Below are 15451 nucleotides of genomic sequence, written 5' to 3'. Positions count from 1 at the left end.
GCTTATCCATTTACTATACATAAAAGTACACGTTTTTAAACTTTTTAAAAAGATTTATCTGAAAAGCAGAGTCACAGAGAATTGGGTCACTATCCAAACGGTTGCTACAACCAAGGCTTGGCTAGGCCAAAGTCAGAAATTTCCTGTGGGTCTCCCACAGGGGTGCAGGGGCCCAGGGACTTAGACCATCTCAAGCTACTTTCATCAGGTACATTAGTAGGAAGCTAGATCGGAAGTGGGCAGCCAGAATACGATGCGACATCCATACAGGATGCCGACGTCACAGGCAGTAATGATTTTACCCACTATGGCACAATGCCAGCCCCTCTTTTAGTAGAGTTCACTCCTTCTTTTTTTTTTTTTTTAAGATTTATTCATTATTCATTTTATTACAGCCAGATATACACAGAGGAGGAGAGACAGAGAGGAAGATCTTCCGTCCAATGACTCACTCCCCAAGTAAGCCGCAACGGGCCGATCCGAAGCCGGGAACCTGGAACCTCTTCCGGGTCTCCCACATGGGTGCAGGGTCCCAGTGCATTGGGCCGTCCTCAACTGCTTTCCCAGGCCACAACCGGGATTAGAACCGGCGCCCATATGGGAAGACCAGCTTTCAAGGCGAGGACTTTAGCCGCTAGGCCACGCTGCCGGGCCTGAGTTCACGCTTTCTGAATTTCCAGTAAAACAGTAAGCCTGGTTACAGCAGCAGCAGCCACAGGTGTCTCCTGTTTACTGGGACTCCTGATAGCATCAAGAGGCCACCCTGAGTGACTGATCTACAGCAATCCAGGTTTGTGTAAGTGCACTCTACGACGTTCACACAAGGAGGTAATTGCTTGCTGATGCATTTCCCCATCGTTAAGTAATGCATAACTGTACATAAAACATTTCAAAATTTTTTTCTTTAATTTGTATCTATTTCTAAAATAACAGGGGTTACTCAGAATTTAAGTCACTCTTAAAATACAGTTGCAAGAATTACACTGAAAAGAGAGAAAGAAAACAAAGCTAGCTTTTAGGAAAAGCTACAAAAGCTATAGCCTGTGTCTCAAATTGCTTGGCATCTTAAACAACTATAACAAAAATACCTCTCCTACAGAAAACAGCAACTCACGCACCTGGAAGGCAGTAATTTCCCTTGGTTTGTTAGCAACCACGGAATATTTTTCAGTCCAAATGGAAATATGCACAAATATCTGTAAAACGTTCACCACACTGGGTTTTAGCCTGTGGTCTCAGAACAAAGTCAACCACCCTACTCAGTAATTAAATCCATTCCCTAATCACATTCAGCTTAGTAACGGAGACCATCCACCACAAAGCCTATTGAAATAATGTTTTTAAAACAGAATATACTCAACAAGCTTAAAGCCTCTACAAGGAGGTTTTGTTTTGCCTTAACAAGACACTACATTTGGATTTTAAAATATTTTCTAAGGCCACTAATTAGTTGAGGACTTCATAGATTTTTATTTCTCTTTGATCCATCATTCACTTCTGGACAAGAACTCAAACCCAATAAAAAAAACTCCTGCTGCACTCTTGTATCCTAAATTACATCCTGTCGACTCTCTTGAGACTCTTTTATCCTGCACAGAGCACGCTCAGAACAGCTATTACAGGAAGTGTTGGACCATCAGCTATTTATAAATGGACAAAAATCTTTAAATAGCTGTGTTGGCTATCTCTTTGCAGTTCTAGACCTAAGACACTTATCTGATCTCAAAGAAATGGCCATGTCAGCTATTAAAAATATTAAAATATACGCAAAAAAAAGTGCCATGCTTTTGTTGTGAAATCCAAAAGCAGTACTAAGTTACAACACTACATGGTAACAAGCACGTTGATCTTTAGAAGCTGTGTTCTAAATATTCTTATTTTAATAGTGTACCAACAAGAAAATTTCAAAAACAATTAGACAATTTTTTAATTTTAATTAAATAAAAAAAAATTTCAAACTATAACATGTTGCCTTAAAATCTTCTACTTGATGCCCTACCCCTCATGGTACTACAGGGGCATTTTCCAAATTATAATTTAATGCATGTATTAACTGACTTGCTTGCATATCAATTTCAAAAATAATAAAGTATCCAAAAGTTAAAATACTTTTGTAAAAATACTCATCAACACTGTTGTAAAAATCTTTTCAGGTAGGACCCAGTGCAATGACTCAATTCACTATTCCTACCCTGCAAGCACTGAGATCCCATATGGGCACCAGTTCGTATCCAGGCTGCTCCACTTCCCATCCAGCTCCCTGACTGTAGCCTGGGAAAGCGGCAGAGGACAACCCAAAGCCTTGGAACCCTGCACCACATGGGGGACCTAGAAGAAGCTCTGGCTTCTGGCTTTGGATTGGCTCAGCTTTGGCCATTGCAGCCATTTGGGGAGTGATTCAGCAGAGGGACTATCTTTCTCTCTTTCTCTCCTCTCTGTAAATCCGTTAAAACAATAACATGGTTAAGTAACTTTCACTTCTACCGTAAACACATGATTAATAACTCCTTTTTATATGCTAATCACTATTTCTTTAAGTCTTAACATTTAGTTCCTGGCCATCCCCCATCTCCAATTTTTAGATAGTTTTATCAACTGCATCGCCCATTAGCAATTCATTTCAAGTCATTACTTTCAAAAGTTAAAGTGTCTAGGATCTTTACAGGTGCATTAATACCTGTACTCTGTAGGAAATGCATTGCAGTCTTAGTACCAACAAAAGACTATAAAGGTCCTCACATGACACAGAAGAGTTAAATCAATCTAAGTCAACATAACTGGGTAGGCACTGTGCCATAACAAGTTAAGCCACAGCCTCTCATACCAGCATATCACGTGGGCACCAGTTCAAGTCCCAGTTGCTCCACTTTCAACCCAGTTCCCTGTTAGTATGCCTGGAAAAGCAGCAGAAGATGACCCAAACACTTGGGTGCTTGCATCCGCATGGGAGACCCAAAAGTAGCTCCTGGCTTCCACACGGCCCAGCCTCAGCCACTGCAGCCCTTGGGGAGTAAACCAGCATATCTCCCTCTCTCTCCCTCCCTCTCCCTCTGCTGTTCCCTATTCCCTTCCATCTTTCCATCCCTCTTTCTGTAACTCCATCTTTCAAATAAAACAAATCCTTAAAATGAATACATGTAAGTATATAGAGACAGAAACACTCAAACTATTAAGAGCACCTCCGTACTAAGATACATAATGAACTTCGAGTTATATCTAAGGTTAAAAACATAGAAATATACAGTATGTTAACATTTGTCACATTTAATGGCACATTTAATAGACACCTAGAAAAAAAAATCTCTCTAAGAACAAGAATAGCTACATTAAGAAAGGGAAGAGAATGCTGTACCTCTTCTCACTTTACATTCTCTTACTACTTAACACACTTCTAACAAAATACTTTTTCAAGCCATCAAGGAACCAGTGCTGTGGCATAAAGGGTTAAGCCACCACCCACACCAGTCTGGAGGTCTGACTTGTGATCCAGCTCCCTGCTTAAGTGCTTGGGAAAGCCAGTGAAGAATGGTCCAAGTACTTCAGCCCATTATCTATAAAGGAGCCTGATGCAGTTCCAGACTCCAGTCTTTGGCCTGCCCGGCTCTTGCGGCCAGTTAAATACTGAACCGGAAAATGAAAGATCTATGGATCTAACTCCACCTCTCAAATAAATATTTTAAAAATAAAAGAAAAATCCATGAAGTATAATTGATTTCTTCACAAACTGACAGCTGAAGAGCTCAGGCACTGGTTTGTATTATTAAGTTGAAGCGCTTGAGTCCCTGACACCCACACAGACAGCCAGCTGGAGTTAAGGACTCCTCTCTTTGACCTGGTCACTCATGACTATTGCAGGAATCTGGGGAACAAATCAGTTTATGGAAATCTTGCCCTGCTTTCTGCCTTTCAAACAATAAAAGTTATTTCATATTCAAAATTTCTCCTACACCTTGAAAGAGACAAGACTTTCTTTATTTCATGTGTCTACCTATTCATTTATACATTTTTATCCAAAGGTCACTTCAGGAGCCGGTGTCCCAACAGAATAGCTAAAGCCACAGACTGTGGCACCGATTTGAGGACCAGCTGCTACACTGCTGATCCAGCTCCCTGCTAATGTGCCTGAGAAAGCAGCAGCAGATGGCCCAAAGGCTTGGGCTCCTGTATCCACATGGGAGACCTGGAAGAGGTCCAGACTCCTGGCTTTGGCCTGTCCCAGCCTGGGGAAGGTGTGCGTAGTATTTTCACTCTGCTTTTCCAATGAACAAATCTTGAAACCACAAGTTGGCAAACTAAAGCCTGAAGAATGAATCCAGCCAGCCAACTGTGTGTGTTTCTCTTTAAGATACATTTCTTTGGGCCCGGCGACATGGCCTAGTGGCTAAAGTCCCCGCCTTGAATGCCTGGGATCCCATATGGGCGCCAGTTCTAATCCCGGCAGCTCCACTTCCCATCCAGCTCCCTGCTTGTGGCCTGGGAAAGCAGTCGAGGACTGCACCCGCGTGGGAGACCTGGAAGAGGTTCCTAGTTCCCGGCATCGGATCGGCACGCATCGGCCTGTTGCGGCTCACTTGGGGAGTGAATCGTTGGATGGAAGATCTTCCTCTCTGTCTCTCCTCCTCTCTCTGTATATCTGACTTTGTAATAAAAATAAATCTTTAAAAAAAAAAAAGATACATTTCTTTATTTGAAACAGTGACAGACAAGGGAAGCAGGGAAAGATCTTCCATCTGCTGGTTCACTCCCCGGATGGTTGCAATGGCCTGGGATACTGCAGGACGAAGCCAGAGAGACAAGAACTCCATCTCTGTCTCCCATGTGGGTAGCAAGGGCCCAAGGATCTGAGCCGGCACCTGGTTCTACCAGGCCCATTAGCAGGGATCTAGAAGGGAAGCAGAGTAGCTACACCTGCAGGGCTCAGTGGCTAAAATCTCAACTTGCATGTGCCTGGGATCCCATATGTGCACCAGTTCATGTCCTAGCTGCTCCACTTCCCATCCAGCTCCCTGCCTGTGGCCTGAGAAAGCAGTAGAGGGCAGTCCAAAGCCTTGGGACCCCACACCAGAGACACAGAGCAGGCTCCTGGCTCCTTACTGGCACAGCTTCGACAGTTGTGGTCACTTGGGGAGTGATTTAGTGAATGGAATATCTTTCTCTGTGTCTCTCTTTGTAAATCTGCCTTTCCAATCAAAATAAATAAATATTAAAAAATAATAATAAAAAAGAAGAGTAGCTGACAATCAAACCAGCATTCTAATATTGGCCACAGGCCTCCAAATCGGCAGCTTAACCTCTATGACACAACTCTGGACCCAATCATTAGCCTTCATAAATATTAATTCTATTGGAACACAGTCACCCTAATTAGTACTTGTATACATTCTGTCTATAGATGTATTGGCACTACAACAGAGTTGAATAATTGACACAAGGATTTTATGCCCTGAAAAGTCAAATATTTAGTATCTGCCAACTTAAAGAAAAGTTTCCCGGTCATCACTCTTTAGAATATCAAATTTCAAAGGAAAAAAAATTTGTTTACTTTACATACACCTCAAAAATGGCTTAAATTCCAAAAATGGCAAGACAATTACACATAAACCAGTATCCACTTCATTTGCTCAACTCTGAATTTATATTTTAAAATAAGTTTATATGAACAAATTCCAAAAAATATATTTTCTGAGTACCTATGTAAAATAGGCACTATGTAAAGGAACAAAGGAGGGACTGGCATTATGGCATAACAAGTAAAGCTGTTGCCTGAGATGCCAGAATTTCTCAGGGCACTGGTTCATGTCCTAACTACTACACTTTTTTTTTCATTGCAAAGGCAGATACACAGAGAGGAGGAGAGACAGAGAGGAAGGTCTTCCATTTGATGATTATGATTCACTCCCCAAGCTGCTGCATCGGTCGGAGCTCAGCTGATCCAACGCCAGGAACCAGAACCTTCTTCTAGGTCTCACACATGGGTGCAGGGTCCTAAGCCTTTGGGCCATCCTCCACTGCTTTCTGAGACCACAAGCAGTGAGCTGGATGGGAAGCAGGGTTGCTGGGATTAGAACCAACGCCCATATGGGATCCCGGTGTGTGCATGGCAAGGACTTTAGCTGCTAGGCTACTGCACCAGGTTCTTTTTTGTTTGTTTTGTTTTGTTTGTTTGTTTTAAGATTTACGTATTTTGCTGGAAAGGCAAGTTAACAGAGATTAGAAGAGACAGAATTTCACCCACTGTTAACCCCCCAATTGGCTTCAACAGCCGGAGCTGTCCTGATCCAAAGCCAGGAGCCAGGAGCTTCTTCTGGGTCTTCCACATAGGTGCAGGGTCCCAAGGACTTGGGCCATCCTCTACTGCTTTCCCAGACCACAAGCAGAGAGTAGGACTGAAGTGGAGCAGCCTGGACAAACACTAGTTAGTACCCATTTAGGATACCAGTGCTTGAAAGTGGAGCATTAGCCCATTGAGCTATTGGTACTACACTCCCCCGACTCCACTTCTGATTCAGCGCCCTGGTAATGGCCTGGAAAAGCAGCACAAGATGGCCCACATGGGAGACCCAGATGAAGCTCCTGGCTCTTGGCTTCAACCTAGCCCAGCCCAGCTGCTGCAACCATCTGGGAAAATGAACCAACAGATGGAAGATATCTGTCTCTTCCTTTCAATAAAATAAATCTTTTAAAAACAAAACCAAAAGATAGGAAGAGGAGGACGTTGGCTCAGCATGTAAGATGCTTACATCCCATACAGAGTCCTGGATTCCAGAGCCACCTCTGGCTGATCCTAGCTTTCTGCTAGTACCGATGGCTGACGTAACTGGGTTCCTGTCAGGCACCTCATCTCCAGGCCTGGCCACTGTGGGCACTGGAGCAGAGAACCAGTGGGCGGGAGCTTATTCAGTCTCCCTTTCCGTCTATCAAATACATAAATAACACTTTTAAAGGTTTCTTAATTGATCTGAAAAACAAAGCAAAGAAAGTTGCAGAGACAGGCAGAGAGAAATCTTCCATTCACTATTCACTCCCCAAATGGCTACAACAGCCAGGCCCAAGACAAAGCTAGGAATCAAAAATTCCACCCAGCCAGGTCTCCCCTGAGCGTGGCAGGGGCCAAGTACAAATGCTGCCTCCATTGCTTTTCTAGGCCCATTATCAGTGAGCCAGATCAGAAGTGGAGCAGCTGAGACTGGAACCAGCACCCATATGGGATGCCAAGCACTGCAAGCAGCTGCTGCACCACACAATTTTTAGAACTGTTAAAAAAAAAAAAGCACAGGAAAAAATTACTACAAAGTTTGCAATTCTGTAAGAGCTAGTCTAAAAGATGCTTACTATTTCAATAAAATAACCTATTTTTCTTATCTATTAAGATACTGTTGTCAACTACGTTAAAAAGCAGCACAGCACACAACTTCTTACAAAAAATACACCAGGCTTAGTTAGCCCTATTGTAATACTTACATCCAACCACTGATCTAATGTTTATAGGCATTCAAAGCAATCTAAAAGTAATGCTATTTAAGAAAAGAAATTTATTTAAAAAAAAAAAAAACATTTTTAAAAGAGTTGAGAGGCAGAGGTACAGAAAGAGATCTTCCATCTGCTGATTTATTCCGTGAATGACAACAGTCAGGGCTGTGCCAGATAGAAGCCAGGAGCTTCTTCCACATCTCCCATATGAGTGCACGGGCGGAAGCACTTGGCCATCTGCTGCCGCTGTTCCCAGGCACGCTAATAGGGAGCTAGATCATAAGCGGCACAGACAGGCACAAACCAGTACCCATAGGGGATGCTGGCGTTCCTGGGGGTGCCTTTAAAGAGGAATGTGATCTGTTTCTAAGATCAGTGAAACATGTTTGTCAATTTGGAGTTGATTTTGAAACTCAATCCGGTTTCTAACTGTGCCTTATAATGTCTAATCCTGTACAAGGCACAGAAAATACACTGCTGGCCCTTTCATGGGTAGTAGTTTGAGACACACTCGTATCACTTAAAGTCACATTGCACACCTAAGACCAAACAGGACTGGCAGCATGAGGAATGCAGAGAGTGAGGCAGGAAAGGCTTCCAGGAGCAAAGCTGAGTTAGGTATTGAAACAGGATCAGGAAAGTACCAGGTCTGCGGGGATAAGCATGGAGAGACGGGTGGACTAGCAAGGCAACACCCTCTAGTGTGAATATAGAACAAAGAAAAGGAGACAAGGACTTGATTAAGCTCTAGAAATTATGAGTGATTCCACACTACAGAAGTATATGGTGGGGCTGGCACTGCAGCATAGTCGTTAAGCCGCACATGCAACACCAGTATCCCATATGAGCATCAGTTTCAGTCCTGACTGCTCCACTTCCAACTCAACTCCCTGATAACACACCTGGGAAAGCAGTAGAGGACGATCCAAGTGCCTGGAGCCCTGCACCCATGTGTAAACCTAGATGGAAACCCAGGCTCCGGGGTTTGGTATGACTCAGCCCAGGCTGCTGCAACGATGGGGATTGAATTAACAGATACAAGTTTTCTCTCCCTCTCTCTCCCTTGTTCTCTCTTTCAGATAAACAAATTTTTATTTTAAGATTTATTTTTATTGAAAAGGCAGATCAGAGTTAATCAGAGAAGGAGAGACAGAAAGCTCTTCCATCTGCTGGTTCACTCCCCAAATGGCCGCAAGGGCCAGTGCTGAGCCAATCTGAAGCCAGGAGCCAGGACCTTCTGGGTCTCCCACACAGATACAGGGACCCAAGGCTGTTGGCCATCCTCGACTGCTCTCCCAGACCACAGGCAGGGAGCTGGGTGGGGAGTAGCCAGGACATGAACCAATGCCCACATGGGATCCCACTGCTTGCAAGGTGAGGATTTAGCCACTGAGCTTTCACACCAGGCCCACTCGTTGGGGGGATTTTGGTTCGGTTTTTTTTTGTTGTTGTTGTTGTGGTCGTGGTGGTCTGCAGACAGTTTATTTGCAAAGGGAACAGGTGAGCAGGGAAAGAGGAGGGAAGGGGAAAGCGTCTCCCAAGAAAAAGCCCAGCACTGGTATGTCCCTTGAAAGCAGAGAGAGAGACACCAAAGATATGAGGAAGGGTCTTAGGGTTTTAAGTCTTCCCTGACCCCTCCTTCTTGGGTTGGAACCTGCAGGTAAAACGTTCCCCATTGGTGCTCTCTTAACCAGTTAGGAAATGGATGGGCAAGGCTTGTGCCACCCAGTGGGAGGTATACCCAAGATTTCAGCAGGTTTGGACTGTCTCAGACATCACTGTTAGAATCCCACATCCTACTTCTGTAGGGGTAAAGGGCAACAATGTCTTCTAGCTACTTCCTGTTGAAACAGAGTACTGTTCCGGTAAAAGGGCCCCCTGGAGGTGTGGGATCCACAGAACGATGAGCTGAGTCATCCAAGTTGTTGTGACAGAACTTGGTCGTCACACAGGGTTGCATGTTCGGGTCTACAAATCCCTTCTGAAGTCTTCTCTCGGTTGAGCTGGCCCATGTGGCTCCAGTCTAAGTCTCCTTTAAATGCCCCACGTTGGGTATCAGGGAAAATAACACTACCAGAAGACCTCAGTGGGTTCTTTCAAAAGCTTAAAATAGAAATAAAAAGCCAGGAATCAGTTGCTTACCGAGAAGTTTACCTACAAAGGGACCAGGTGAGCGGGTAAAGGAGTGGGAAGGGGAAAGCACCTCCCGAGACAGCGCCAGAAGGTGGGGTGCCTCTCGAAAGGAGAGAGGCAGACACACCCAAAAAACTTTTAACAAACAAGAAAGCATGCAGTTTGAATGCACTGGAGAAAAGAGGTACCCAATAGCAGGTGTTACTGGCTGTAATCTACAGGATCACAATGCCGATGTCTTTACAGGGGAAAGCAAGGAATTAAAACTGGATCTGAGTGTACAGGAAATGTATAGCTTTTCATAAAGTGCTACAACATGACTGACTTTATTATGTGGGAAAATGACACTGGCAATAAGCTGAATGAGGAGAAGTCCAGTATCAGACTATTTCAGCTACTATACAGAGATAACAGCCAATGCACTGACAGGAAGACTGATGTGAAACCAAATGGCATTTCTTTTAAAAGTATCACCCAATGGGTCTGGCGTGGTAGCCTAGCAGCTAAAGTCCTTGTCTTGCATGCCTGGGATCCCATATGGGCAACAGTTCTAATACTGGCAGCCCTGCTTCCCATCCGGCTCCCTGCTTGTGGCCTGGGAAAGCAGTTGAAGACGGCCCAATGCATTGGGACACTGCACCCGCGTGGGAGACCTGGAAGAGTTTCCTGGTTCCTGGCATCGGATTGGCACAGCACCAGCCGTTGTGGTCACTTGGGGAGTGAATCGTTGGATGGAGGATCTTCCTCTCTGTCTCTCCTCCTCTCTGTATATCTGACTTTGTAATAAAAATAAATAAATCTTTAAAAAAAAAACTGGATTCAAGATATTTCAAAAACTTCACAGAAAAATGGAATGAATGCAAATTTCCATGGCCTTTTTGAACTATCTTTATATGATCATGTGTTTTAACTAGAAACTGTGATATCAATCAAAAAGGCAAACCCTGTTGCACCTACATTTACTTAGCCAAATCTACAAGTACTCACATCTGTCTGGGAACGATGTGACACAGTGAGACATATCAACAACTACTTATCTGAAACCTGAAGACAATACTGACACTTTGAAGGTATCTTAGTCATTTCACTCAGTCACTAAATAGCTCTCAAAAACACACACCAAGAAAGAAGCATTATTTCACCAAAGCAACTCAAAAGCTAAATGAACATGTTTGCAAAGTTTAAGAGAAATGAAGAGTACTGCTGAGTATTTGGTGGTCAGATATACTTACATTAAACTATAGAATCACATCTGTCTCAACCTTGTTGACAAAAGCATATTTTAACAACATTTCTCTAACAATCCAAATTAAAATGTTTCCAACTGAAGAAATATGGCCTTAAGATTTTTAAATTACGTGTGATTTTTCAATACTAAAGTTTCTACAAATTCTTGTTCTCACTAAAAAGCTTGAAAATATTCCGAACTTGTTCCTCAAGAATAACTTCAAAGCCTAACTTTATTTTTAAAGATTTATTTTATTTTTATTGGAAAGTCAGATATACAGAGAGGAGGAAAGGCAGAGAGGAAGATGTTCTGTCTGCTGATTCACTCCCCAAGTGGCCACAACGGCTGGAGCTGAGCCGATCCAAAGCCAGGAGCCAGGAGCCTCTTCTGGGTCTCCCATGTGGGTGCAGGATCCCAAGGCCTTGGGCCGTCCTCAACTGCCTTCCCAGGCCACAATCAAGTAGCTGGATGAGAGGCAGGGCCACTGGGATTAGAACCGGCACCCATATGGGATCCAGGGCATGGTCAAGGCGAGGACTTTAGCTGCTAGGCCAACGCGCCAGGCCCTTCAAAGTCTAATTTTTTTTTAAAGATTTATTTACTTTTATTAGAGAGTCAGATATACATAGAGGAGGAAATACAGAAAGAAAGAACTTCCATCTGATGATTCACTCCCCAAGTGGTTGCAATGGCTGGAGATGAGCCAGTCTGAAGCCAGGAGCCAGGAACCCCCTCCAGGTCTCCCATGCTGCTAAGCCACTGCACCAGGCCCCAAATCCCAATTTTTTTTTTAAAGATTTATTTTTATTACAAAGTCAGATATACAGAGAGGAGGAGAGACAGAGAGGAAGATATTCCGTCCGATGATTCACTCCCCAAGTGAGCGCAACAGGCCGGTGCTGTGCCGATCCGAAGCCGGGAACCAGGAACCTCTTCCAGGTCTCCCACGCGGGTGCAGGGTCCCAATGCATTGGGCCGTCCTCAACTGCTTTCCCAGGCCACAGGCAGGGAGCTGGATGGGAAGTGGAGCTGCAGGGATTAGAACCAGCGCCCATATGGGATCCCGGGGTGTTCAAGGCGAGGACTTGAGTCGCTAGGCCATGCCGCCGGGCCCTCAAATCCCAATTTTTAAAAAGATACTTTAAAGCCAAAAGGTGAGAATTTGTAGTACAAGTGAAAATTTCAGATTTATATCTTGTTTTCCAACCTATTACAAATGTATACAATATAGCCTAAATTGAGTATTTCAGCGGAAATAATCTTAAATTTTTGTAAACTGTAAAACTTTGCAGAGGCTTTAATGACACCATTATGTTAATTTTCCCAAATGTTTCCATGAAAGACCTCAACTTTTTGGTTACACACAGGATGTAAACCAGACATTCTGTTATTTATTTGAAAGGCAGAGGACAGATTTCACCCCCACACACACTGTCTCACTCCCGTGGTGCCCGCCACAGCCAGGGAAGGCTGGGTCAGGCGTCCTGAGTTCACACTGGGCCTCTCACATGCAGACCCTGCTTCTCCAGCCATCACCTGTTGCCTGCAGGGCGCTGAAACAGAGTGCAGTCATGCCTCCAAAGCCAGCGCTCCAACCAAATCAGGGACGTCCTCTCAAGGAGCCAGCCCTACAATAGTTTTTATTCATTGTATCCATGTAATCTTTACCTCCTACTCCCAAAAATACTTCTTACAGAGTTTTTTTCTTAATAGAGTTGAAATATTTACCAGGATCACAGTATAAAAATCCCTTACAAGGTAAATTTGTGTCGCTGCTTAGGACTAACACTAAAAACTTGGTATTCTGTCAGTTCACTGATAGAAACATAACTAACCCAACAGAGGATATGTTCATCCTCTTAAAGTTGAAATTCTCAGCCAGAACTATATTTGTAACATGGTGATTTAAGTTAGTGCTTTCAGATTTTACCAATATGTGTATGTATATACATATATCCTGAACATATACAAATTGATCTTACTCTACTAACGGAAGCCTTATGAATTCTAATTAACAAATTGCACTCAAAAAGGGAGTGTATGTCAATCAAGAACTTTATTAAAGAGACAAATACTCTAAAAGAACAAAGAGCAGGAATTAGTTTTTGTTGTAAGCCTATACTACTCAAACACAATTCAGAAAGACAATGTTCTAACTTTTCAAAAAAGTTGTCTGCTCAAAGAATGCTTTTATCCAAAAATAAAATACATTTTAAAAATCCTGAGGTATATTACAAAGTTTGCATGTGCAATGCAGAAAAAAAAATTGTAACAACGTCCAAACAGGAAAGTTCCATGTGCTTTCCCCAAATACACATACCAGTATAACAGGTAGAGTGGACATTCCACAAACAAGATACAAGTTAATTATAGTGCTTCACATACCACGGTGTGCATCCAAGGACACCTGGTAATTAACTGAAATAATTGAGAAACTTTGTACCAAAAGAGCTGTTCATGAGCTGTTCCATGATTATAAGGGGGGGAAGCTACCTGCAACAATAAGCCTTCAAATTTGCGGAGAACTTTGTTAATTTTCACGACACTTTATGATTTAAAAAAAATTACTTAATAACACTGCGCTTTGTTGTTCCTCTTAGGAAATTAGCTCACAAGAACAACAATCTACCTACTTGAATCTAGAACCCATAAAACCAACCACCCAGATGACAAGAGCGTGCAGGAAAACTACGCAGCACTTCCAGTCACACTAACGTCGCGCGGACAGGGGATGAGCAGGTTCACTCAGAATCCTCCGTTACAATTCTCAAAACTCTTTTCTAGGTAGACTTTTGAGTGGCGTCCTGACCTGGGAGGAGGGGAGGGGACGAGAAGGGAGGACTGGCTCAAACCTCCTCCTGGCAGGCAGAGAGCTGGTTCCACCTGTCCTGCGGTAAGAAGTTCATCTGCCCTCCAGCAGGGACGCCCAGGCTTCAACAGCAGTCAGCTTCCCAAGGGGCTCCGACGGTTCTCCCTCAGCTCCCAGCACAACAAAGCTTGAGGCCCAGCCTAGTCACCCCATGTTCCACTCTGGCCAACCTGGATGCTCTGTGAGCCCCAGCGCGCAACCTGGTAGCACCCGAAGTGGAGAGCACAAGAATGTCCGAAACCCATCGGGAGCGGAATACAGAAAACTGAGCAAACTCTCAAGTTACCGCCAGCAAAACACAGTTCCTGTCAAGGAAGTGGTGGTCCCACCTTCCCGAGGGGCGGGGGCTTCCCGGGAAGAGGTGTGGAATTTCAGAAAGTAAGAACCCGAAATCGTAGGCGCGGGAAGAAAAAAAGGGGGTCTCAGAATTGCCAGGAATTCGACAGGACCGGAGGGTCAGCGCTGAAGGGGCCAATGGGTTGCCCGGTCCCAGGGGCGCATATCAGGCTGAGGGTGGCGGCGCCCAACTGGGGGTCCCCGTGCAAGGCTGCGAAGATTCCCCCACCAGCGTCCGCCCGCCTGCCAGGCTCCCCTGCGAGGTTTCAAACGGCCGCCCCCGTGAGGCGCTCAGCCGATTGGAAGTTCCACGGCGACCGTCACCAGTCCAGGGCCCGAGAGCGGCAACTCCGCTTCTCCCCCGAGACAGACCCCACACACACCAACTCTCCCAATCTCCAGCCCAGGTCCCAGCTGGAGTGCCGGCGCCAGCTCCCTGGCACGCGGAGGGCGCACTCCGGATCCGGACCGACCCCGACCCCCCAACCCCCCGATGGGGGCTGCGCCACGGGAGTTCGAAGGGGCCGCGCCAGGGGAGCGGTCAGAGCGGGTGAGCCCGAAGAGTCCGCCCCGGGACGCCAACCGGGCGACCCCCTCCGCCTCGCCCGCGGGGGGGGAGCACGACGCGACCGGGCTCCGACCCACCCCATCCCGCGCGGGGTCGCGGGCAGGGCGAGGACCGGAGAGAGCTGACTCTCCCGCCCCTGCTCTTACCCATCTTTCCGCCTCGCCTTGTAGACGTGCCCGTAGGTGCCGCGTCCCACTTTGCACCCTTCGTACTCAAACAGATCCTCCACCCGCTCCCGCTCGGCCGCCAGCTTCGCCTTGAAATCATAATCCATTGTCTGCTTCCCCCATAGAGGCACCGGGACGCGGGGGCTGCCGCCGCTCAGTCCCTCCTCCTCCTCCTCCACCTCCTCCTCCTCCCCCCGCGACCGCCGCTCCACTTCTCCAACAGCCGCCTCTCGGGCGCGCGCGCGCCGCCCGCCGCTCCGCGTCCCGCCTTCAGCAAGGGACTCCTCGGCGGCCACGACAACCACCCCCCTCCACCACCTCCTCCACCTCCTCCTCCTCCTCCTTCGCGGCGGCGGCGGCGGCGGCGGCGGCGGCTCCCGCAGGCACCCCCAGTCCCGCCTCCCCCCTTCATTTCCTTGTTTTGGAACCCGGTGGGCCGCGCCAAGGCTTCCTCCAGCTCATTAACAAGGCAGCCCGCCCGCCCCACCAGGACCGCGGGAGCTCCTGGGACATGTAGTTCCTCAAAACCTAGGGGCCGCATAAGTTTGGCCCGCGCAAGAACTACAGCTCCCAGACGACCTTGGGACGCCACAGCCTCGCCTCCCTGCTTCCCACCCCCTCCTCGGCCAAGCGCGCACGCGTGCGCCCTGCGGCCCCCCCTCCTCCTCCTCCTCCTCAGG

The 15451-nt window shown here is 46.1% G+C and overlaps 1 protein-coding gene across 2 annotated transcripts in view; it reads right to left on the bottom strand.

The window, feature by feature from the left end:
• CDK19 (cyclin dependent kinase 19) overlaps positions 1–15062 on the bottom strand; it is a 171213-nt gene extending 156151 nt beyond the window's left edge. Inside the window, exon 1 of one of the 2 annotated variants that reach the window (XM_004580323.2) lies at positions 14751–15062. In XM_004580323.2, coding sequence (XP_004580380.1) covers positions 14751–14878 — 128 coding nt within the window. In that variant the 5' untranslated portion in view covers positions 14879–15062. The remainder of the gene's footprint in view (positions 1–14750) is intronic. The other variant, XM_058658650.1, reaches the window with a different exon arrangement.
• Between the last annotated feature and the right edge of the window lie 389 nt (positions 15063–15451).

The sequence above is a fragment of the Ochotona princeps genome, chromosome 1 (genome assembly GCF_030435755.1).
Source record: "Ochotona princeps isolate mOchPri1 chromosome 1, mOchPri1.hap1, whole genome shotgun sequence".
Lineage (NCBI taxonomy): Eukaryota > Metazoa > Chordata > Mammalia > Lagomorpha > Ochotonidae > Ochotona > Ochotona princeps.
The sequence above is the reverse complement of the archived record's forward strand: the minus strand, read 5'-3'. Positions and strand labels throughout refer to the sequence as shown.